The sequence below is a fragment of the Nannobrachium achirus genome (assembly GCF_963921795.1).
Source record: "Nannobrachium achirus genome assembly, chromosome: 20".
In the NCBI taxonomy this organism is placed as follows: Eukaryota; Metazoa; Chordata; class Actinopteri; order Myctophiformes; family Myctophidae; genus Nannobrachium; species Nannobrachium achirus.
Genome location: NC_137827.1, coordinates 41,187,026 through 41,213,175, shown reverse-complemented (window position 1 = coordinate 41,213,175; position 26,150 = coordinate 41,187,026). Strand labels below are relative to the sequence as shown.

General features: G+C 43.2%; 2 protein-coding genes across 2 annotated transcripts in view; both read right to left on the bottom strand.

Annotated features, from left to right (window-relative positions):
* Positions 1–698: 698 nt before the first annotated feature.
* Positions 699–8,166, bottom strand: LOC308306161 (potassium channel subfamily K member 17-like; the record flags this gene model as incomplete). The annotated part of the gene is made up of 5 exons (XM_080751060.1): positions 699–951; positions 1,561–1,733; positions 2,867–3,033; positions 3,333–3,447; positions 7,954–8,166. The coding sequence occupies 5 exons, from the start codon at positions 8,164–8,166 to the stop codon at positions 699–701; spliced, it is 921 nt and encodes a 306-aa protein (XP_080607186.1).
* Positions 8,167–11,425: 3,259 nt separating this feature from the next.
* Positions 11,426–26,150, bottom strand: part of kif6 (kinesin family member 6) — a gene marked incomplete at both ends in the record, with an annotated part of 173,812 nt that continues 159,087 nt past the window's right edge. The window contains 3 exons of the mRNA XM_080751059.1: positions 11,426–11,667; positions 13,573–13,744; positions 14,372–14,538. Of these exons, the coding sequence (XP_080607185.1) occupies positions 11,426–11,667; positions 13,573–13,744; positions 14,372–14,538 (581 nt within the window). The remainder of the gene's footprint in view (positions 11,668–13,572; positions 13,745–14,371; positions 14,539–26,150) is intronic.

The following is a 26,150-nucleotide window of genomic DNA, read 5'->3' as shown; positions in this document are numbered from 1 at the left end:
ATTTCCCCATAGCTTTGTTTGATTGGCTCAGCGGAAGATTAGAACTGGGAACTATTAAACTGTTACTTTTAGAAGAGAAGAATGAATTTACCTACGTCATCCCACAAGGGAAATTCAGTTTTCAGCTTAACCCAGCTGAACCCCAGTGCTTCGCACAAGGCGCGCGGGGGGAGGGGAGCAGTGATAGCTGGAGCAGGGAATCGTACCTGCGACCTCTGGGACCTCCAGAGTCCTAGGTATGGACACTAACCACTCGGCTATCACTGCTGTAACTTTCAGGATTCAAATTCAAAAGCAGCAAACGTAGCAGATCTGCAAGCTCAAAACATGCCGCTTCGTGCCGCATTCCAGCAACCATTGCTGTCTTATCTCCATATTCTAACCTTAGTTCACCCCCAAAATGTTTTTTTTTTTTTCTTATTTCTTTAATCAATTACTCACCCCATGGGGTGAGTAATCGATAGAGAAAAAGTCATTTTGGGGGTCAACTACTCCTTTAACGCCCTACTTGATCATACTACAGCGTCAAACAAAGGCATCAAAAGTAGCAGATCTGCCTATGTGTTTGCACTTTGCAGTTCAAACCTGCTGCTGCCGAGCCAAACAAACTTAGTTATCGGAAAAGGAACTGGAATAGGAAATGGGCTTATGCCACAATTCTGAAAAAAATGGGACTATACAGTTATGCACAGAGCCAATCATCCTGTCACTGGGGCCACCTTGACCTCCTCCTCCTGCTCCTCCTCCACCTCAGTGTTAGGGGTGTCAGCCTCTGGGTTGGGGCCACTGGCCTCTCCCTGCGGAGTGGAACACCCCCCTTTGAAGTAAGTGTTGAGCCGCTCCATTATGTCCATGGAGTGGTTGATAAGCAGCGCCAACCACGCCAGGCCAAAGAAGATCCACGATGCCATGATGAAGCTGTACCACTCGGGGTACGTCGTGTCCGGGTTACTATCTGTTTTACACACACAGCAATCACAAAGATTTACAAAATACATGAATGAATGAGCCAACGATGATGAATTAGTTTGTGTTAAAAAGAAAAGCTACTTAAGGAAATGTTAACTGGTGCAATTTCACAAAGACGAATACCATATCGGTCTGAAGATCTCTGCTGTTGCGAATTCAATGTTGTGTTTTTTCCAGCATACTATACCATTTATCCATGTGTAACTCTAAAGTGTGTACAAATGGAACCAAGTTTATACATTTTCCCCCAACATTTTTTTAATAGGGCTAAAAAGTTATCGGTTTACATGTATCTTAAATGTTCTCAAATCATGTTTTTCTAATTGATAAGAACATACTGTACATTTGTAATCCGGGGACTCTCCAAAATCAGGCTTGGCATCAGACCAAAGGATCTGGCATGGTTCAGGCTCTAGCTGACTCTCACTTTGAGAACCACTACAATAATATGTAGGCCTATGCAATACTGTATGTATGATTGAATTAGTGTTTATAAAAAATTATAATGGAGGCCAAAATTACATACTGTAGATTTTTCAAAATATAGGAACCGGAATGGTTGAACCTCCTAAAGGATCCCAACCCCTGTACCTGCCTGCGACGTAGTCTCCAAAGCCGATGGTGCTCAGGGTGATGAAGCAGTAGTAGATGGCCTGGGCGTAGGTCCAGCCCTCCTGCTCTTTGAACACCACCATGGGGACCACGAAGAACAGAGCCACGCCACTCAGGTAGGACACCAGGTGGACCAGGACGCGGGCACACGTCTGCAGAGATCAGACCGGTGGGGTGGAGGTAGAAGTACTCAAGAGTTATTACTTAAAGGTAGGGTAAGTGATTTTCTTTAGGGATGGGCGATACAAAATGTCTGTCCGATATCGATATGCAATATAATTCAATGCTGTTATATAAGCGTTAAATAGCTCTATATTCTGATAGTACTCATTGATATAGAGTGTTTGTTTCGGTAACAGAGACAGTCTCCTGGTCTCTCCAGCTCTTTACTAAACAGAAAATGCATTTTCAGGTCAGGATACCAATCTTATCCAATCAGGATATAGAACTCAGTCAGGATACAGAATAACCCTCTCTGATTGCCTGAAATTGTATCACCTACCCGACACTCTATACTAGCAATCATTACTAGCAGAGCAGAGCCGTATAATCAGAGAGTCCTGCCACTGCGGGGTCAGAAACAGCGCTGGTCACGTGGTTCATTGTCACTTTACACCTCATAGACTTCAATGCATTTTGTAAACTTCCGGTTCGCCGTTTGTCACTATACGCCAATAGATGTGTGCGTAGAAGACCTGGCCCCATGAAGTGAACGGGAGTGACGCAACTCTATATACAGTAGAGCTTAACCTTTTAACAAAAACACTATTTGTAACCAATATCAATATAAGTAAGTGGACATTTCCAACCCATCTTCATATAATTGGTGTAGGACATGTAGGTCCTCAGTAATGCTCATGATAACATGGTACCATTTTTGTATACCCTTTGTCTCAGAGGAGGGCCATGGACAGTTCAGAAAACCATCCACGGGGAGTCCAAGCTAAAGAAACTCAATATGTCTTTCTGTGCCCGAGCATGTCCAAATATGGAGATGAGTGACGCCATATAGACGACTCGCCAGACATACGAATGCTGGGGTTGATGTGGGTCAATATCCAAAATACATTATTGATTTCAGCGGTTCCAACTTCAAACATACAAGTTTACATACCGTACATAATGGTATCTCACCCAAACTGACAAAAATTAATTATGAAGTAAAACAACTAAAACGGGTATATTCACTCACGACCCATACAAATGGGTCTGTGACCCCAAAGCTGGGTCATAATAACCCATTGTTTGGGAAACATTAAGAATGTCATCCTCCTCCAGTCCTCACCCTGTGGTTGGTCTTGGTCTCCATGAAGTCGCAGATGTTCCTCTCTATAACCAACATGTACTTGCCCACCCTGTTGAGCACCACCATGTTGAGAGGGATGCCGATCAGAGCGAAGAACACACAGAAGATCTGGCCCGCCATGGTGCTGGGGCTGATGTTCCCGTAACCTGCAACACATCATCACACCAGGTTAGACACTGTTCCAATGAACTGCAACATCATGTATATACTGTACACCTGCTATCACATTGATTGATATTTTATTGAAATCTATTCAAGGTTTGAGACACTAACGTGGGGTGGAAGATCATTCCACAGTTAGGGCACTACAGTGGGAAATGATCTATCCTCCAGGTCTTCAGCCTTGTTGGTGGGACCTTAAGAAGTGACCTCAAGACCCTTTAATGTCACATAAAAATAGCAACAAAAATAGAAATATAGATTATTGCTTTGTGGTGGTTCCAACCTATAGTGGTGACCACAGTGGCAGCAAACACAGCTGAGCTGTGGAACTTCCAGAAGCCATCTGTGGTTTGGTTGCCTTTCAGACTCAGCCCAAGACTAGATGCATCTTCAATCACCTAAAAAAACAAACAAAAAAAGAACACAATTTTAAGAGTGAAATTCAGCCACCGGGTATTGTTCTGTCTGAAATAACCAGTGTTCAGTATGAGAGAGTCCTACGAACAGGGATAACTGCTTTAACAACATGTTATCTTGTATTCCCCACATAGATGTTTGAATGCTAAAACTACTACAAGGTGTCCGCTCAACTCTGACAGCGACCATAAAAGTACCAATCAATTTGTTTAATATTTCCTGAAATGGAGGATATCTCATATCGTAATGTAGGTCCCCTGCAAACCTGGCCCCGAATCGGAAGAGAACACGATGAACAACTAACGTCTACAGCATTTTTCCTATAGGTTTCCAGACCATGATGAATCATGCTGTAACTGGCCACTTATGTAACATGAAGAAGACACATGGAATTATACAACATTATTCTTATTTAATAGGCACATTCATGGCTTCTGGGTCAATGGACCATAGCTGTCCAGATGATTTAGAGACCAAGCCCAGAACAGTGCCGTGTCAGTGCAGTTAATGTTGACACAGTGAGTTAACATGAAAGGCCTCAGAGGCCTGGTCCTGAATGTGACACTGAAGCATCACAAATAACAGAACGGTCCAGATTGGCAACTTGCTGCCCTAATTATGTAAGAATATAGCACTGATCAGCACTGAAGACAGCAGTGGTTCTCAACCTGTGGGTCGGGAAGTGACTATTTTATGACTTTTAAGAAGAAAGGAAAAATACCATTACTGTATCAAAGGTAATCAACAACTTACTACACTATAAAAGCTGGTCAAACATTGGCCAAATTGTCAGTTATTGTCAATAAGAAATAGGGAAACATTTAAAATCGGATGGAATAGTCAGTAGCTTGAATTTTGTATCCCATTGGGATCAAATTATGTGCTGAAATACTTGATAACAAAAGCATTTTACTTTCTCAACAGAGAAACTATGAAGTAAATGTTTTAAATGTATTCCAGGGATGGCCTCAGCGTTGCTGAGGTCATTGCACAGGGTGAAATAGGAGCCATGTATTTGGTGGCCGGCCTATGATGTCACCACTATATAGCCTCAGTACCATCACTACTATGACATCATTTGGGCAACGTTTCAGCCCAAGCTTCATGGCCTTCATTGACCTGCACTCAGGGACATGCTGGGCCCCTGATTCAGCCCGGGAAAAAAAGAGTTGGAGAGGCCCTCATTGCGCTGCTGCTACTCAAAGATTTGCCATTTCAGATCATGACAAGTGACAAGCCAGTGGGCCAATTACTGTACACATGAGTTAGATTTCGTCGTTGTCGGGTGGAAACCTTGTATGTCCAAAACCGTTTGTTTTGTATTTATCATTTTAAAAATGATTTAAACTAATGAAAACAGCCGATCTACAAGCACACAACGCCTCGCACCGCAACGGCCTTGTATGATGAAGTAGGGCTTTGCTTTGCGAAAAAATGTATAAATTTGAAACTTGGACATACAAGGTTTCTGCCCGACAGTGACGATTTACTTTGTTGGCCGCCCAGCCCCCAAAATGGAACGAAGGCCGACATTTTATTTTTAATTTATTCCTTATGGCCGGCCTGGACCGGCCGGGAATTAACCGGCCGTTCGGGAGTTGTCCTGCTTTTCCCAATGACCAGCACGTCCCTGCCTACACTGCTACCAATTAAAGTTTTTGAAATCATTTTTTATAGTAAACATTTATGTAAAAATCAAACCTCGGTTCGAAGTGGAGCGGTGAATCTGAGCAGCTATACCCTGTGTGTGTTGCTAAATGCCTAAACTGTAAACTGTAAACTGTGCCTGTGAGTGAGTGGTGAGTGTGCCTGGCCTGCACAAAACAGCGCCCCTCCTTTAACTAGTGTGTTGTGTGTGGCCACTCAAGGTATTGCCAGGCTACGGACACGGCCAGCCACCCAGCCACCCAGCCACCCAGGGACATACCCACGGACATACCTGTCTATTGGGAGCGCTTTCACCGCTCCAAAAACGTTGCCCATGACCTTCCACAGAGCCGACAGACAGACAGTTCTCTATTCATGCACATCTAAGGAGCCTTGGTCACATGACTGGACTATTTGAAGTCAGAACTGCACTGATTAACACCGATAAGCTCATGCAAACATGAGCAGCATGCATTGCAGACTTTGCTAAACTAGTTCTAGTTTTATTGTTTTAGTTCTGTTTAAAAGTCACGCCTTCTAAGCTGTTGTCACCATGCAGGTGGGTAAAAAAAGAAAAGGTAGAATTTTCCAGCAGGTTAAATCGTGTGAAACACATACTGTAGGCAAAACAGTGTGTCATGGTGTCTAGGGAAGGTGACATTTGCATTGAATGGATGTCTCTTTGTCAACGTTCCTTAATCACTACATGAATCCTAGCGTTCCTATTCTGGGGCCAAACATTCTGCGTGCTTGTAGATCTGCTATTTTTGGCAAAGAGGTATGGTGTCAGTCGATTCCTCGTGACTCGTCACGGCAACCACACTTGCAATTTACCCAGAATTACATCTTTCTAGTTTGTTTTTAGTTTTGAGGCTTACATACCACACATAGTACCATGGTTTCTTATTTTCTTATTGAGCGGTGGTCACACCGTCTCCATAGCGTGGCCGTGTGTGTAGCCGTGTATCAGAGATTCCGTTAGCCGGTATTTACCGGCCAATGGCCGGTTAAATGTTTCATTGGCCGGTAATTATAAAGTCCACCGGCCACCGTGGCCGGCTGGGAAAATGCCTCTTAGGCTATTTTATCATTTAATCTTATTATTCACATGATTATTTGTCTAAAGTAGTAAAGCTACAACCATTAAAACCTATCATAATTTTAAATTTGTATCATGTTCTGTCTTCTGTGAGTCTGACGACAGCGGAGCTGCTTCATGCTGCGCTGTTAGAGGTGGGACTTTCGCGAACGAATCAAGTCTTTTGAACGGCTCTTTGAAATGAACGGTTCACAGTAGGGAGCCGTTCCTGAACAGTGGTGGGAAAAGCACGCTAGTCTTTTGAACGGCTCTTTGAAAGGAATGGATCCCAGAGATCCGGCTCACTTCAAATAGCCATAAATCCCATCTCTATGTTACGTGCATGAGCTTCAAGCTCACAACAAGTCGAAACGCGCATCGCTGTGAGCTTGTATGTCTGCTATTTTAGACACGCACACGGCCTTACGGAGAAGCACACATCACGTTTCACAGCTCCGTCAAGTTGGTAGCCTTACATTAATCTGCTCCTGCAGGACTTCTGCATTGTGACGGGGGGATGTCTGCAGGGAGCCCTGCAGACATCCCCCCGTCAATGCAGAAGTCCTGCAGGAGCGGATTAATGTAAGGCTATCAAATTGGCACCTCTACAGCGTGGTTTTAGTGTTATAATCAGAACAGAACTGGGGTTCTAGACCAAGCTGGACCCAGAGTAGACGATAATGAAAAAGGGACCCGAACTCTGTGGAATCGTGGATATTATAATGACTTTCTGATCGCATGGATGTGATCCCATCGTGGTCAAAGCAACAGAGGCAAGTTAGTAACCTTCCTTGCACCAACATAACATTAACAAAACAAAACAAATGTTGTGTGTTTGCATATTAAGGTTTAATGAGACGGTGAAGCCAAAATCATATACAATTAACTTATTAATTTGTGGCAGGGCGCACAAACGGTTCGCTTGTGTTGCGCGCCCACTTTAACCTATTCACTTCTAACATAAGTAGTTAGGATATTATTTTGTTAACTCAGGAACAGATTGCAATTGCATCTGTGATAAAGAGCAATTAAGGAAGCCCAGCGCTAACATAAAATGGGGTAATTATTATGTGCACCATGCACATACAGTATCTCATCTGCAAACACGTGTGACGTTCAATATAATATGGCCGATAAATTAATTGATTGGCCGGTAAAATATAATCCTGCCGGCCACGGTGGCCGGCCCCAAAAATGCCTAGCGGAAACCCTGCCGTGTATGTATGTGTGTCCGTATGTAGCCTGAGGTATTTAGCCTGCAATACATTTTCTGACCACACATGTTAAGGGAGGGGCGCTGTTGTTCAGGCCAGGCACACTCACATTCACACACACATGCACGCACGCGCGCACACACACACACACACACGCAGCCTCCACCGCTCAGTTCACACGAGTGTGATTTTTTTCACTCTTAATTGCACTGCCTTCGTTATTTGATACAGCTGACTGTAAAAAAAAACTAACAAACAAACTAAAATTAATAGTTACATTTTGAAGTAGAATTTAGTTTTTTTGCATTACAACACTTGGAATACTGTTGGAAATAAAAACAGGATTAGAAACATTGACAAAGAAACGCCCCATGTTTTAACCACTGTGAAAGGGATTACAAAGGCTGTATCAGTGACAGAGACTTTGCATGCAACCCTACACAACTCAACCATACACACCACACACTCAACCACACCCAAAACATCCCGCAAAAATAAAACAAATTTAAATCAATGTCTTTTTTCTGGCCTACGTTTCGCTGACACACCTTTGCCACTGCCTCCAGGCCCTCCTGGCCGAGACAGGTATAGGTACTCAGTAGTCGTCTCTTCTCCTTCAGTATGCCACTGATGTCCTCCGGGTGGTCCCCCTCCAGCGCCCAGAAGACCGCCCCGCCGCTCAGCACGTAGGCCACGTACACCAGGCCCAGGAAGAGGATGGAGGGTACCCGCGACCGCTTGAGCATCTCCATGATGCCCATGGCTCACTGGGATGTGGGCTTTAAGTGTGGGGTTCTGAAACCTCTGACGCAGCCCGACTATGTGAAGGGTTTGTCTCAGCCTGGGCTTTTCTCTGCTTTCCATGCATTGCAGGCAAATGAATCTCCACCCGCACCCAAGGCGTCACTCTCCCAAATAGACTTGCATGCAAATCTGGTGGAGGAGAATGAGATAAAATGCCAGAGAGGAACCTGAGGAGGCTGGCTAGTTCAGTGGAACTCAAACTTCTTCATGGCAAGGACCCCCAAGTTAATATGTATTTGGCAGTGAAAATATGTTATGCCAGGGACTCCTATACAGCACCTGTGCGAAGTGGTATCAAACACGACACATACAGGGGTGCTCGATGGCCTACCGGTCCAGGCGCATACCACATATGATCAGTGTAGCCTGACAGCGTGTTGTTGGTTCGAGTCCCAATCACGACCACCTTTGCTGCGTATAGCCCGGATCATAGTCGGGTCTGCGGTGGAAGGCTATCCACCGCGGTGTAGTCTTTTCGAGTCTTTTTGAGTCATGAAACTACAACGTTACATCATTCCTCGCGGTGGAGAGCTTTCCACCGCGAGTCCCAACACATCTCTCTGTTTTTACTATCAGACAGACAGGCTCTACACCCCGTTCACTGATTGGTCAATCTAGACTAGTCAGTCACGGTGAATAGGACTCCACCGTGGCGTACTATGATGGCCTGCACTTATTTTCTGACTTGAGGTGGAAAGCTTTCCACCTCAAATTTGCGGTGGATAGCTCTCCACCGTAGACTCTGATCCGGGCTTATCACTCCCCATCTCTCTCCCCATTTTCTGTCAGTCTACTGTTCTATCAATAGAGGCATAAAAGCCCAGAAACATATCTTAAAAAAAGAAAAAAAACAACACCACCTATTTGCATATCTCCTTGTATGGGCCATTCTATCGGTGATGTTAGTTACCTCCATACATGGAGTACCGCGCTCCGCGCTCATACGGACACTCATAAGGACACTCATACGGACACTCATATATACGTTTGTGACGTTAGTTATCTCCATATATGCAGCTCCGTGCTCATAATACTGACATTCATACATACAAAGCCAGACGTAGGAGCAGTTACCTGTGCATGGTATCAAACATGACACACGTGCATTATCTCCTTGTATGGGCCGTTCTGTCCGTGACATCAGCTGTGGTGATGTTTGCTCTCTATTACTTATAGTCTTGTGTGACGTTAATCTTGTGCTCATACAAACAAAGCTAGCCAGACGTAGGAGCGGTCACACCGCTCAGAAATCCTAAAACAAATAAGATGATGTGAAGCGGTATCTAAACATCACTGTAACGAAGGCACTCACTTACTCTCACATCATAGGTCGCCATAGTTACTCATTGAATGTTGGTACTCCATATGGAGATATCCGACACATCTTATTAAGTCTAGTCTGACCTCACAAACTCCATATTTGGACCTAGGACGATCTATAGCTTCATATATTATGGAGCCGGCGAGGATATCTAGAGCTAATGTTAAACTCCATATATGGACATAGCTGACTTATCGTGACATCAGCGAGATGGCCTCATTTCCCAGCCACTGTATTATTGTGCTGGTGTGTTTCCATGCATAAAGACACATTGCTCTGGTTGTATTTTTGTTTTGTTCAACTGTTTTAAGTTGACATTCATCCCTTGCGAGAATACTTTGGTTTTCATATGTCTGCTTCTCCAGAAACAAAAGGTGAATCTTTATCATTCAAATGTAGCAACAGCAGTCTCTGCAGCATTTACATATTTACACTCAACACAGTGGTGAACATCAGTATTGTATTTACTGCTGATGCTTCCGTGCAACCTAAAGTCGGTAAATTGTAAAAACCTATGGGTTAATAAGGCATCGAAACTTTACAAAGGGCATACATGTTTTTCTAAAAGCATATTTAAACTCTTATAGCATGTGGGGAAAAAAGAAAAAGAAAAGATTGAATCCATATTATACTATTCTAGGGAAAAGTTGGATAACACAGCGGTGTAAGCTTATCGATCGGCTGTTTTCAGCTAAAGCTTTCCCCACAATAGCAAAACAAGTACAGTGAAAATACACTATCTTACAGCCATGAGGGACTCCACTCGACCATATAGGGTTAATATTATGGACACTTTGGACTCCTGTCTCTCCTAGAGGTCATCTTCCCTGTCCACATCCCTGCACCCTGACGCCAGCTCTCGGGTTCCAACATGTCTGACCAGGCATCGCACACACGTCCTGATTGTGTTTGTTTAAGATAGCCAATGACGGTTCACTTCACTGGAGTCAGTACACAAAACGCAGATGTGGACATACATGAGTGCAGAATCACGCACGCGTGTACGTATTCACACGCACACAAAATCATGCGTTTCCACCGTAATACATTACAGCAGAGGGTTTTGCACCAGGATGAAATTAACACAGTATAATATAAGCAACACATTACAATACCAACAGAATATGTACAAAATGGCAACTAATACTAATATTTGTTTTCAATCAATCAATCAATCAATCAATCAATCATCTTTTATGTTTTAAAACTATTATTATTATTATTATTTTATCCTTTCCCAATGTGTACAGTCCGTGTCACTACCAACCCCTATACCGTTTGGTCTTGAGGCTTTGTTTTATTTCGATTTTCGTTTTGTTTTGTATCTTAGGAAAGAAACTGCCATTGCTGGGCATTTTGCTAGCGTTCTCCGCACTGATGTTCCATTTGAGTGAATTGTCCCAGTTTATATCACAATATGTACAGTACAATCTACAGAACATAGCACATATTACACACTTGCTTTAACTACACTATACACATTGTTTTGCACTGCAGACGGAGGTCCCAAGGTAAAAAGAAAAAGAAATGCAGCAAATGTAGGTCTGTGGCCTAATGCAGTAGTTCTCAATCCTTTTCATGCACCCCCCCCCCCCCCCCCTTATATATGTTAGGCCGCGTACCCCATCTGAAAATCTCTTGTGACAGGGAGCCCCCAAAAGAGAAGATTTGTGTAAAAAAAACAAAGATTCAAAGAATTATTTTGAAAACATCAAAACTTCAAAAATACAGTAGCAGATGTACAATATCTGCAATTTCTTTTATATAACGTAAAAAAATATGGATAAGGGGTATGCTGTATTCATTCATTTTGCTGGGGAACCCCTTCAAGGACCCCCAGAGCCCCAGGCATATCAAACATTCAGTAGCAAATTCCCAGACGAGAGTCCCACTCTTCAGATCTTTGACTGAATGGCCCCAGCGGGGCCCAACCTTCCATCCTCCAGTTTACTGGACGACACGCCCTCCTCCTCCTCCTCCTTCTGCTTCCTGAAGCCGGGGTGCGTCAGGCCGATGAAGTGCTCCACGATCCTGGCTCCCATGTTGAGGATCAGAGCCAGCCAGGCCAGGGCGAAGATGATCCAGACCCCGGCCAGGCTGCGGTACACGGAGATGTACTGCTTGTCTGGGTCCGTCCCTGGAGAGACAGTGGTGTTTGTTGAGATTTGGGAGCAGTCAAAGAAACAAAGAAGCAGGGGCGTCAATTGGGTATGGCAGGGGTATGCAGCTGCCATACCCTGGGTCCAGGTTACTTTAACATATAAATCCATGGATGTCTCTTTGTCTATCTGTGCTGGTTATGTTGTTAAATTACATTAAAATAACTACAAATGCAAAATTTAACAAGGTATTATAATAATATTCTCCACACTTTTATTCTCCCCATCTTGACAGAGTAGTATATTCCCCTATTGTACAGAAAGAGTTAAAATTGGGTTTTTATGTGGCCACACCCCCAGTTCATTAAGTATGCATGGATGGCATGGTGGGTGGTGACCCAGCTGATATAGCCACACCCCACAGCGTTGGGTGAATGGTAAATAGGGGAGGAGTTGATAGTGTGACATACTTAGTATCTGTGTTTTTTAACTGACACTTTTCACCACAAGGTGGCAGCCTCCAAGAGAAAACAAACAAATACAAAGAGAATACATCATTTCTCAAAAAAAAAACACACCAGGGGGTCTAATGAAGTACTTTCAACCTCCTAGACACATGAAAAACAGAAAAAGTACAAAACTATGGCACCACCTCTTTAATTGTGGCACGTTTACTATATGCTTTTTAGCCGCACTTGAACAACTGTTCCAGACTGCCATATCCAGCCCAATAACCATAGACATTTTTGGGGAAGAAAAATAGAATGTATCATGCCTGTTGCTAAGGTATGGCAACATGACTGGTGTCAAGACACCAGTCATGTTGCCATACCTTACCTTTTTCTGAACTGACGCCACTGCAAAGAAGTACTGTATCCATGCCAGGCCAAAATGGCCCCAAGGTCCCTGTGCCAGGATTTTGATGTTTTTCTTTACTATGCAATGAAAAAAGAAATATTTTTTTTTTAGATTTTTTTCCCCACAGAAACAGACACAGTTGTTGTGATTCAGTGGCAAAAATAATTTTGTCAATCAGACAAATGGTTCCAGAGATAGAGCTGAATGAATCAAAAAAAGTGTCCATCCACTAGAATGGACACACATTTTCTCAATCAGCTAAACGAGGGAGCCAACACACAAACAGAGAAAAGCATCTCTCTGATCACAGGTCATTTTGACATCTTTGAAAAAAAAAGAAAAAATGAAAAAAAAAAAGAAAAATAATCAATAATAATCATTTTTTATTATATACGTCAAAATACGTCATTGGCACTGACATTGGCATTTACTGTATTTAATGTATTTCTAAGAGCAGATACCAAAGTGTCCCGGACAGATTTCTCTGAACAATAAAGTATGTATCTTAAGTCTTTCCCTTGTATGGTATATCTAAAGACGGATTTTCCTTGGAACAATAAAATACATCTAATGTCTATTTCATCTCATCTTATCCGAACTGATCTTATTTTTAAGGATTTCCATAGTGATGCATGATACAATGAATAAATGATTATATCGATTGCTCATGTACTTAAATTATTCAAAACAATTCACCCTTTGTTAGCCTTCTGGTTGGTCCCTGACTGACCAACTAGCAGGCTCTATCTGAGTTGTCCCGCCCTGGTTCCGCCTTTTTTATGTTAAATTTGCTAAAACATAATTTTTGGAGGAATAAAAACATTTAAAAACATGCTGAGTCACTATACTGCCACTGAGCAGCTCCATTTCACTGAAACCAAGTTTGAAATGAGAATTGAATACACAGAATAACAATACGAAGCAACTGAATTACAATGGTAGTGAAGAGGGGCGGGACAACGGGCGGGACTTGACAAAGGGTGAATTGGGAGTACGTCTAACATTACCATATCTGATATAAAAAAAAAGCCAATTACATTTTGGTGTGTGTCATGGTTTGCCACATCACCATTAACCACACTCACCCACAACATAGTCTCCAAAGCCAATGGTGCTGAGGGTGATGAAGGCGTAATAGAAGCCCTCTCCAAACGACCAGTCTTCCACATAACTGAACACCAGCGGAGGGATAACCAGGAACAGCAGGCTGCCCGTCATGAGGAACAAGCTCACGGTCACCACCTCCACCGACTGCTGCTGGATGGGACGGGACGGGACAGGGCGGGACAGGGGGTTGGAAACAGTGTTATTATCCCCATTTAGTCCTGGAACACCTATATGTTGTTATGCCTTTCAAACTGGGAACACCTCTGTGTGTAGTTGTTGCTATATACAGTATATATATACAGTAAGTCTAATAACACGATGGCTTCCCTGTGCAATTGAAAGGGCTTTCGGACTGGCTAAATATGGCTCAAATACCCCTACATGGGCTACAACAGCCTACGTCTTACAGAGATACAGACAAACCCTGTTCTAGATGGCAGGCCCCTTCAGTATCACGCCATAAATATCCTCAATATATTTAATACTTAAGTAGGTCAAAGTAGGTTTTTGATAATTCATGAAAAATTCAAGTTAATTCACAAAAAAGAAAATGAAAGTAAGAATATGGAGATATATCAAACACTGGTACCTTTCAGGAAACAAAATCAGGCTCAAAACGTGTCACTTCACACTAGGTTTGGTAGCTTTTAGATCTGCTACTTTTGATGCTTTTGTGTGACGCTTTAGTATGATCAAGTAGGGTGTTGATCTTCGTAAAAGACACAAAAAGACAGCGACGATATGGAGTCAATGCACATTCACATTTGGCGGGCATACCTGGTGGGGGACGAAGGAGACCATGCCCCTCTCCAGGCGTCCCAGGTGGAGGGTGAGACACTTGCCCAGCTGGCTGAGGAAGGCCAGGTTCAGCGGGATCCCACACAGTGCGTAGAACACACAGAACACCTGGCCAGACACCGTGCTAGGAGACAGGTTGCCATAGCCTGCCAACCACCATAAACATTTACATACAAAAATCAACAGCACACACAGAATCCTAACTCGCACTCAAAGCGGCACTATGCAACTTAAACATAAAATAAAAATAATGGTCAAACATTGTCCACATTGTCAATTCATATAAGAGGAAAATATTATGAAAATAGCCAATCTACAAGCTCACAACACCTCACAACGAGGCGTTGAGAGCTTATAGATCGGCTATTTTCACAATATTTATCTGTGGAACCGAGTCAATCTACTGTAAATTCCTCAACTCCTACAATTCCAAGTGTTTGTCAGTCCCCATTTTAAATATGATCATTTTTGGGGGTCACAGCCTGAAAAGGTTGAGGATCACTTTTCTATATCACAAGTGCACACCTATAGTTGTAACCACTGTGCCAGCAAAGAAAAAGGAGCTGCTGAAATCCCAGTTGCTGGGGTTGGTCGAGTTGCCAGATGGGTTCACTCCTTTCTCCCAGGCATCCAGAATCACCTGCACAATAAAAAGAAAATAAGATGTGAGTTAAAAAAAACATTAAGCTCACCAACATCTCTCTCTCTCTCTCTCTCTGCATCAGCAAGGGAATCTTGCTGATGCATGAAATTATTTTGGCAAACGTACAAAAGAAATATTGATTGAATAAGCCAGGTTATGGTGCCACCATTTATTACTGTGTGTACTGTGTACACAGTAGGCCTATTCATAAAATCGATCTGACAAATATTTTTTTGTCATACAGTATCTGCTAAACTAATTTAAATAACTAATCTGTGTTTTAAAAAGAATATATATATTTATGAAGGACAAGTACAATCAATCATTAATACGCTTGGTCCATTACGTCAACACCCCTGAGTGTTTTGTAAATTATGATTATATTGGCAATACCAACTCAATGTAGTGCAGGCCGTACACTATGTTTTCATTCAAACTCTTTCCAAAAACTAATAGTCATGTTCACTTAATTCCAGTGCCATAATCCATGCTTTTACCATTCAGTGTATAATCAACACTTGATTAAAATAACAAAAACTAACAAGAAGTCAAGAATTCGTCGCTGTCGGGCAGAAATCTCAAACTTTTTGGTAAATTAACTACTTGATCTACAGCATCACACAAAAGCATAAAAAGTAGAAAAGTAGTAGATCTGCAAGCTCCGAATGCTGCGCAAAGCGTCACGTTTCAAGCTTGTCGATCTGCTCCTTATTAGTTTGAATCCTGAAAAGTAACAGTTTTGGACATAATGAGGTTTCCACCTGACAGAGACGAAATGCATCTAATGAAGAAACATCTAAAGAGAAACAGGAACGACGAGTGGAGGAGAGAACCTGAACAAACTTCTCCAGGGCCTCCCTGTCCAGACAGGTGTAGTTGGCCAGGAAGTTCAGCTTCTCCAGCTGGAAGTGGTTGCGGTTGTTGCTCTCCGCCTCGCGCTCCAGTATCTGGAAGATGGTGGCCCCCACCAGCAGGTAGGTGAAATGGGCCAGAACCAGCAGGGCTGTCCAGCTCACTTTGACCCGAGCCACCTGCAACGCCGCCATAGACCAAACAAGAACCAGGGACGGACAGACAGACAGACAGACAGACAGACAGACAGACAGACAGACAGACAGACAGGGAGGGATGGAGGCTATGGGCCTATGCAACAAACAAGAGGCCCAACAAGATGCTCCAAGGTACTCGGTGGTGGAGGAAAACAACAAACAAAAAAACAAAAAAATAAATAAAAATAAACGGTTGGTCTTTTGTGTCAGAAACTGGTCATGGAGTTCAGAAAGACGTGATGAAACAGAATCTAACATCTAGTTCCTCAAGGCTGTCTTCCATCGTTGCAGCTGCTTTTGGCCCTCCTACAGCAGCACATACGCCGAGTTATAAAAGCGGTCTGTCGTTGTTTTTCTCTATGAAGGCGATACAGAGGAGAAGGAGCTGCCGTTTGGTGCAGAAAGCCGCGTCTGGATGGATTTGGAGACGGCGAGACCCGACCTCCGTGGAACAGAGCCAAAGAACCGTGGCTTAATCGGCATCCTCCGATTGGCCAAGAAGAGGAGCACAGATGTTTGGTCCTTGATTTATGGGTTGCCATGGCAATGATCAAATTCCCCCCCCCCCCCCCCCCCCCCCCCCACTCCCTTTCCATTAGGGTGACATCCCCTAAGTGATCATATGCATTCAAACACACACTCACATACACACACACATACACACACACACAATTTCCACCATTTGTCCACCCGTGTCCACTAATAAGGAAGCAACATCTAGTCAGCAGAACAAAAGTTAATGTTTCACCTGACGCCAGGCGTCCATTGAAGCATGTCTTTGGAATGGAAGCTGTTCTCTCGGGGGTGGCCTATGTTCACTAATAAGCAAGCTATTCAAATAGCAGGGAAGCAAAATATAGGTTCCCTGAATCCACAGCCAATAGGCTTTTAGAGAGCCCACCATCACGCTAGCATGTTGGCACACGAAACGTGAAGTTGTTGTGGTTCACCACGTCGATGGTTCATTGTCTGCGATCCATTTGAATTAATCAAACTATATAACTAGCATATAACTAGCACTATACCTGCAGTGGTTGGAAGTGGTCTCCCTAATGTTTGATTGAGAAACCTACTGTAGGACAGTGGTTCCCAAACATTTTAATTGGAGACTCAAACTAACCCTTTTGTGGAGTTTCTTTTAATCTGTATTATTTTTTTTATTTCATACAAAATTCTTGTGTATGAAAATGTATGAAAATCTTGCAAAATAACAGTCGTGTCCCACAAAAGATTTGGTCCACGACCCACAAATGGGTCCTGACCACAGTGCTGTAGGACACCTCTACCAGTTGACAAATAGTTCACAGGCCATAGAGTTTTGGCCTCCCGCACAGGAGACATGCGTTCAAAATACTGGGTATAAAACGTACAGATTGCAGATTTAAAGAAACGCTTAAATGTCTCTTGGGTCTTGAGTGCTTCAGGAAAGGACAGTATTCTAGTGCTTTTATCTGTCATGTGCCTTCAGTAGCCAGGCATGGTCATACAGTATTTGGACAGGGAATAAGGAGTTGACCTTATGGAGAGGTACAGTGTACAGCTCGACCATGGACCACAAACAGTCAAGTAAAGTCTTGTGAGAAATTTAAATTGACTTTTATTGCTTCGGCCATCTGTCAGGATGTCAGACAAATTAAAGTCAACTCCAGCAATCACAGAGGTGTTCAATCTGGCATGATTCTTGATATTGATTTTTATGATTGCAATACAATTGAATATGCCCGATAGTCAAGTGCTTGATGCTTCTGCCTTCAGTGTATGATCATACATTTCACCCAGTGGTGGAAAAGGTTTTAAAAGTATCAATACTGCAATATAGAAATATTCTGTTACATATAAAACAAAATACTTGAGTAAAAGTACAAAGGTATTGGTATCAAAATGTGTTGCATTGTGACACATTGTGAGCTATTTTCAAATGGCGGAAATGTGAGGTTAATGTATGAAGAGTAATAAAAATCTAAATCTAAAAAGTAACTAGCAACTAAAGTTTTCAAATAATTGTAGTGGAGTAAAAGTACAATATTTGCCCCTGAGATGTACTGGAGTAGGAAATACTCCAGTAAAAAGTACCAAAAAATTGTAAAAGAGGATCTAATGTGAGTGAGATCTAGAGTAGAGCATTTATTAACGACTATACTGTTAATTTAACTCAAGTTTACAAGTGTAACCAAATAAATCCGCTAGGGTCCATTTGGTTACATTTGTACACTCCCAGCGTCACAAATGGATAAATCAACACTGTGGACAGAGTTTGAATCATTAGACGACTATGTGACAAAAAGAAATGACAGCGCTTTGATCTGCGGCCAAAGTCATGGTTTCTCCGAGGCGACCTCAGGCTTGGATGCAAATCTCTTTGAATCCTTTTCATCTGTCAAACAAATGCACACGGAGACATGCAAAGAAGCTTCTTTGACGTCCCCAAGACGTCACCTGTTTGGGACACAGAGGCTCTGGCTTACACCTGCATGTGGATGGCTCCATGGCCAGGGATCACCATACAGTATGTCTGTACAAGGACATACTGTATGTGTCTGTGGTAAATGCTCATTTGCTGTACAAACAAAACGGCCTTGCCCATTAACCCATTTAGGCCTAGAATTATTGAATGCTTTAACTATTGAAAAATAGCAGATATACAAGCTCACAGCGCGGCACCGAGTGCCACGCTGCGAGCTTGTAGATCTGCTATTTTTGAAAAAGGTGTGAAAATGTGTGCAAATCATTGAATGTATGTATTTTTAAAGCGAACGTTTGTAACGTTGTGGCAAAATAAATATCATTTTGGGGGTCCTTCACATGAAAAAGTTTGAGAACCACTGACAGTAGTCTCTGAAGAACAGACTAACTGAGCTCCAGTTAAGTGAAAAGGACCTTTTCTTTGACGATGGCTGGCCAGATTGCTGACATAGAAACACAATCAAAAAAGACACTTATAGAATCGGGTCAAAATTCTAATTTTCACAATTTTTCAAAAATAGCAGATCTACAAGCTCGCAGCGCGGCACCCGCGCTGTGAGCTTGTATATCTATTTTTTTAATATTTAAAGCATAAAATATTGAGTAATTCAGGCCTAAAAAGTTCAGTTTGGACATGCAATATTGGATTTGGAAATGTTCTCATTACAATATAACTGTAATAATGTAAGCATTTCATCATACTATACTGTATGAATTAGCATCTGCTCTCCGGATCTTCAAATAGTAAAATAAACAGAGGTTGAAATTTTTATAAACTGAACCAGGTTTTCTAATGTTCTTTTAGAATCCACTTTGCTTGCATTAAGTTGCATTCATTTACAGTATGTGCTAAAATAGTGTCTTTGAGACTTTTTGCATTGTGCAATGTTAAATCAATGGGGGAGGATATATTGGAAAATGAATTCTACAACAATTTGAGAAACCATTGACGGTATCTCACCAACATTTGGAGTTACAGTATGCCGTGGGATGGAGGACGGCTGATTTAAGCAGTCACACCTGGCCTGAGTCCAGCTATAAATGGACTGAGAGCTGGCCTGGGTGTGGCTGGCTACCTGTTGTGCTCCACAAACCTTCAGGCAGAGCCACTGTCCAGACAGAACAAGCTCTGGTCTACCCTGAGTGAATTTATGTTGTTCAACAAGATTACTTTGTGAGCTTGTACCTTGAATAAAAGGATAGGGTGTTTCTCGGTTTGGGGCTGGTTAGGGTTTGACACTGCCATGGTTCACCGGTCAGAGTGAAGGAGAGGTGGATTCCATTTTGTCATGGTTTTTATTTCATTAACGCATGACCCAGTACTGTGACTCTAGGACAGTGCTCTCTCAGGGAGATGTTCTTCCGCTGCTGCCAAACTAAAGTGAACAGCCAGGTTCTCAAGCAGTTTATATAGCCAGCTGTCTGATTAGGTGAATGATCACAGGTGTGGTGGAGTGGGAGCAGGTGAGGTGGGTGGAGCTGTCAATGATGAACCAGGGGGGAGAATTGGCTGCTGGTAGGACCTCCCTAGCATGACCCTTTTGTACAGCCGCCCCAAATACGCAAGTATTTAAATCTAAAAAGGTCATGCTAGGGATGGGGAGTGGTCTCGCCGCCCCATGTACCAACTGAGTGCTGGGTGGGGGTTCAGGAGGTGGCCGAAACTCTGGGGGCCCAGCTGCGGGGGGAGGCTCAGGTGGTGGCTGTGGGGGCCCACATGCAGGGGGAGACGGAGACTGAGGAGCCCTGGCTGCAGGAGGAGGAGGAGCCCTGGGCTGCGCTACAGGAGGAGAAGGAGCGCTGGGCACTGGAGGAGGCAAGGAGGCTGGAGGGGCCCTGGGCACTGGAGGAGGCAAGGAGGCTGGAGGGGCCCTGGGCACTGGAGGAGGCAAGGAGGCTGGAGGGGCCCTGGGTGCTGGAGGCAAGGAGGCTGGAGGGGCCCTGGGCACTGGAGGAGGCAAGGAGGCTGGAGGGGCCCTGGGCGCTGGAGGAGGCAAGGAGGCTGGAGGGGCCCTGGGCGCTGGAGGAGGCAAGGAGGCTGGAGGGGCCCTGGGCGCTGGAGGCAAGGAGGCTGGAGGGGCCCTGGGCACTGGAGGAGGCAAGGAGGCTGGAGGGGCCCTGGGCGCTGGAGGAGGCAAGGAGGCTGGAGGGGCCCTGGGCGCTGGAGGCAAGGAGGCTGGAGGGGCCCTGGGCGCTGGAGGCAAGGAGACTTTAGGAGGAGCCCTGGGCACTGGAGGTGAGGAGACTTTAGGAGGAGCCCTGGGCACTGGAGGTGAGGAGGCAGGAGGAGGAGCCCGGGGCGCCGGAGGCTTTACCGAAGAGGCCTTTGGAGGCCTGGACTGCTGGGAGGAGAATAGGTGCTGCATTTTGCTGTAGTTCTGCAGCATTCTGTTTTGGGTCTCCTGCATTCTTCTGTTGTTCTCAAGGAGAGCCCACAGGATCTCCTGCTCTTCAGCCATGACAATGTCAGACTTCTCGGCGTCGAAGGACCATGAATAAAAGGATAGGGTGTTTCTCGGTTTGGGGCTGGTTAGGGTTTGACACTGCCATGGTTCACCGGTCAGAGTGAAGGAGAGGTGGATTCCATTTTGTCATGGTTTTTATTTCATTAACGCATGACCCAGTACTGTGACTCTAGGACAGTGCTCTCTCAGGGAGATGTTCTTCCGCTGCTGCCAAACTAAAGTGAACAGCCAGGTTCTCAAGCAGTTTATATAGCCAGCTGTCTGATTAGGTGAATGATCACAGGTGTGGTGGAGTGGGAGCAGGTGAGGTGGGTGGAGCTGTCAATGATGAACCAGGGGGGAGAATTGGCTGCTGGTAGGACCTCCCTAGCATGACCCTTTTGTACATACCTATTTCTGAAAAAGTTTGACAAATCTTGAGAAATTGTGATGATTTTGGAAATACTTTTTTTTAACACAGTTCTTATCCGATGGGGTCCCTGGCACATGTTAGTGTATGGCCCAGATTAATTTGTCGCAACACTTTCCCCACAACTCGCAACTACCTATAAAGTACACGCGACTTTACAGAAAAACAAGACGCTTGTAATGAGCAGATTTTGCAACACGGTTGGCAGACATGTATGGGTTTTTATTGCTGGTGCCACACATGACAGTTACAGCATTTAGAAACACACAGTTAATGGCATAGTAGAGGGTGAATGAAAACATATCCCATAAGCAGTGGTGTAAAGTAACTAAGTGCATTTACTTAAGTACTGTACTTAAGAACAGTTTTGAGGTATTTGTAGTTCTACTCCACTACATCTCAGAGGCCTCCACTACAATTATTTGACAACTTTAGTTAATAGTTACTTTGCAGATATAAATGATTATATTATAAAACATACGTTAATCCACTTTAGCCCTATTTTATACCGTGGCTATTTGAAAATAGCCTATCTACAAGCTCACAACGAGCTTGTAGATCTGCCATTTTCAAACATGTTGTACTTTTACTTTTGGTACTTTAAGTACATTTTGATGCCAACACTTTCATATTTTTACTCAAGTACATTTTGAATTCTGGACTTTTACTTGTACCGAAGTATATCTACTTTGCAGTATTGATACTTTTACTTAAGTAAAATATGTGAGTACTTTTTCCACCACTGCCCATAAGTCATTATTGGTCCTTATCACAGACATACACGACTGTACTGCACCAATCAGTACCTCAGCGACTATGTACAGTCAAGTGTGCAGTCACAATGTGAGAGGATATTGACACATACAGGGTGGGTTTGTGCTCTACTTTAGATGCCCTCCTTCTATTGGCTATTCATAGGGGTGTAACGATATAGTAACTGAATCGAAAAATCAATTTTAATTTGCAATGATCTACTATATCGATATGCAAAAGCATATATCGTACCATTTTGGCTTTGTATCGCATCGGTATCATTTAAAATTCAGATATTCAGTATCGCAATTTTAAGAAGGAAAATGAAAAAGAGGGGTTTGTAGCAACTCATAATGTAATAACGGCTCATAATGTAATAAGGGCTCATAATGTAATAAGAAAAATGTAATAAAAACTCATAATGTAATAATCAGCTCATAATGTAATGAAAATCACACCCGTGTGAAGTGGAGCTGTGTGTGTGTGTGTGTGTGTGTGTGTGTGTGTGTGTGTGTGTGTGTGTGTGTAGATCATGTGTACCGATTTTTGTGACATTTGAAGAAAATATGTCCTCCCGCTAACTTTGGAAGCTTGTCACGGAAGAACGGTATGGACTATCAAAATATCGTTTGAATATGTTTATCGCATGAGTCCATAGATCATGTGTACCGATTTTTGTGACATTTGGAGAAAATATGTAGGAAAAGGAGCAAAAAGTGTGTTTTGGAGAAAATTCAAGATGGCGGAAAATCTATCATGGCGCAAATGGGCGTGGCCTATATGGGGAGATGCGTCATGACCCAAGGAATCCAGGGAAAAAATATTTTTAATTTTCCGACCTACGGTTCAAGAGTTACAGGCCAAAACGTAAAGTGGGGTGTTATGGCGCCACCATGCGGCCAAATGACACAATTATTTTTTATTTAATCCTTGAAATCATTATGAACCTCCTCTCCAAGTCTTGAAACTCTAGCCCCTATGGTTTGCGAGAGACAAATAATTGAATGTGAGTTTTTGCGATTCCCATTATAAGTCAATGGGGAAAATTAATTCACTAATAAATTAATATCAATTAAACTATAGAACCTTTCTCTTAGAAAAGTAATAGCCCACGATTCCCGAGTAAGCCGGTCGATTTGACATATGGCGCGAGTGTGTGGTGGCAAAACTGTGGGACAAGTGGCGTGCCGAAGTTTAGGAAGTTCAGGCTACATACACACACACAGACAGACACACAGACAGACAGACACACAGACAGACCCACACAGCCACCTATAGGGAGCTGCACACAGCTCCAAAAAACGAGCGCATAACGTAATAATGGATTTTTCAATAATGTAATAATGTAATAACGTGTTACATTAAGAACCTCCACATAGGAGGCTCATAATGTAATAAAACTTCATAATGTAATAATGTATTTTTATTATATTATGAGCTGATTATTACATTATGAGCTTTTATTACATTTTAATTATTACATTATGTGCTTGTTTTTGGAGCTGTGTGAAACACAGGCTCCCTATACGTGGCTGTGTGGGTCTGTGTGTGTGTGTGTGTGTGTGTGTCTGTCTGTCTGTCTGTGTGTGTGTCTGTGTGTATGTAGCCTGAACTTCCTAAACTTCGGCACGCCACTAGTCCCACAGTTTTGCCACCAAACACTCGCGCCATATGTCAAATCGACCGGCTTACTCGGGAATCGTGGGCTATTACTTTTCTAAGAGAAAGGTTCTATAGTTTAATTGATATTAATTTATTAGTGAATTAATTTTCCCCATTGACTTAGAATGGGAATCGCAAAAACTCACATTCAATTATTTGTCTCTCGCAAACCACAGGGGCTACAGTTTCAAGACTTGGAGAGGAGGTTCATAATGATTTCAAGGATTAAATAAAAAATAATTGTGTCATTTGGCCTCATGGTGGCGCTATAACACCCCACTTTACGTTTTGGCCTGTAACTCTTGAACCGTAGGTCGGAAAATTAAAAATATTTTTTCCCTGGATTCCTTGGGTCATGACGCATCTCCCCATATAGGCCACGCCCATTTGCGCCATGATAGATTTTCCGCCATCTTGAATTTTCTCCAAAACAAACTTTTTGCTCCTTTTCCTACATATTTTCTTCAAATGTCACAAAAATCGGTACACATGATCCACACACACACACACACACACACACACACACACACACACACACACACACACACACACACACACACACACACACACACACACACACACACACACACACACACACACACACACACACACACACACACACACACACACACACACACACACACACACACACACACACACACACACAGCTCCACTTCACACGGGTGTGATTTTTTTATTACATTATGAGCTGATTATTACATTATGAGTTTTTATTACATGTTTTTATTACATTATGAGCCCTTATTACATTATGAGTTGCTACACACCCTGCCAACTGTGTTGATGGAGAATGGAGCAACTATCTGCTAAACATGCAGCAAATGAATACATATGGGGATCATTTAGCTGTATAAAGAGCATCCACAATGTTCAACATACAGTTCGTGATTGTATCGACACTGGGTGTTGATGCAACATCGATAATATCCCCATGTGGTCAGTATGACGACAGTCTGCCATTGCTAGTTCTGGGCCACTTTGCCGAAGGTCATGGGGACCATTATGTAAGCCTTGATGGACCAGTCACACACTTGATTCAAAGAGTCCAGGAAGCAGAGGAGAGCGCATCACTTCAATCTGTCCCTCACTCTGGCCCTAAGTCTAGCCCTCACTCTGACCCTGACTCGGTACCTCATTCTGGCCCTGACTCTGTCCCTCACTCTGGCCCAGGGCCGGATTTATAATAGGGCTTGACGTGCTGAAGCTAAGTTAAGCTAAGCTAACGTCGCTGTCTGTAATGACTGGTTACACTTAAGGGTTTTGAAGAAACGTTAGGTGGATACTAGTATGCACAACTCTAAAAGAACTGGTGCACTATTGTGTTGGAGTGCCTCAGTGCGGCTGCAGAGTTAAGGTGCTATCTATCCCTGATTGATTGATTGATTGATTGATTGATTGAAGACTTTATTAGAAGTTTGCATAGGAAAAGGTTCATGACAGTGCAGTTCACTGGTACAAGGTCAACTAAAGGGAGATCCTAGTAAGCTTTTCAGCTTATTTGCACAGGAAACCTTCATGTATCTAATATAACAACTGAGACCACACTATTAAGTAGGGTGACCAGAAGTCCCGGTTTGGCCGGGACTGTTCGTTTTCAAGCTGCGTGTCCCGGTGTCCGGACAAATATCTCAAATAACTATCACTAATATGTCCCGCTTTTCAACATTCACTACAAAATTGTGCCAATAATATCTGTTTTTAGTGGTTGCATAGACATTTATCATGTTCTTTTCACGAAAATATGCTCAACCAACCAATCAGAAAACATGTGCACATTGCTTTTAGGGTCTTGGTTTTAGGCAACAGTGGTTCGCGTCCCGGTTTGAGCGGCTGAAAATATGGTCACCCTACTATTAAGTCATTATGCTAATGTCTGGACGTCTCTGTTGTTTCATACACCATCTTTGGGCATATTCTACACTATTGTTATTTATAATTTGAGCTTGACCGTGATACATGTGGCTACCTGTTTGATTGATGTTTTTGTGGGATAGAGAATCCAGGGCTTGTAGTTACTGGACTGTCAAAATTGTAGCTACCTGATACTGTATGCTGGTGGAAAAGGGGAAAAAAAATCAAACCAAGTTTGAAGTGAGAGGTGGTGCGTGTGTCTCATAATGACATTATCCGTTCCTATCTCCTGCCCTAACCCTAACCCTCACTCTGGCCCTGACCCGGCACCTCACTCTGGCCCTAAGTCTGGACAGATCGAAGAGGTGCGCTCTTTGAATCAAGTGTGTGACTGGTCCATCAAGGCTTACATAATGGTCCCCATGACCTTCGGCAAAGTGGC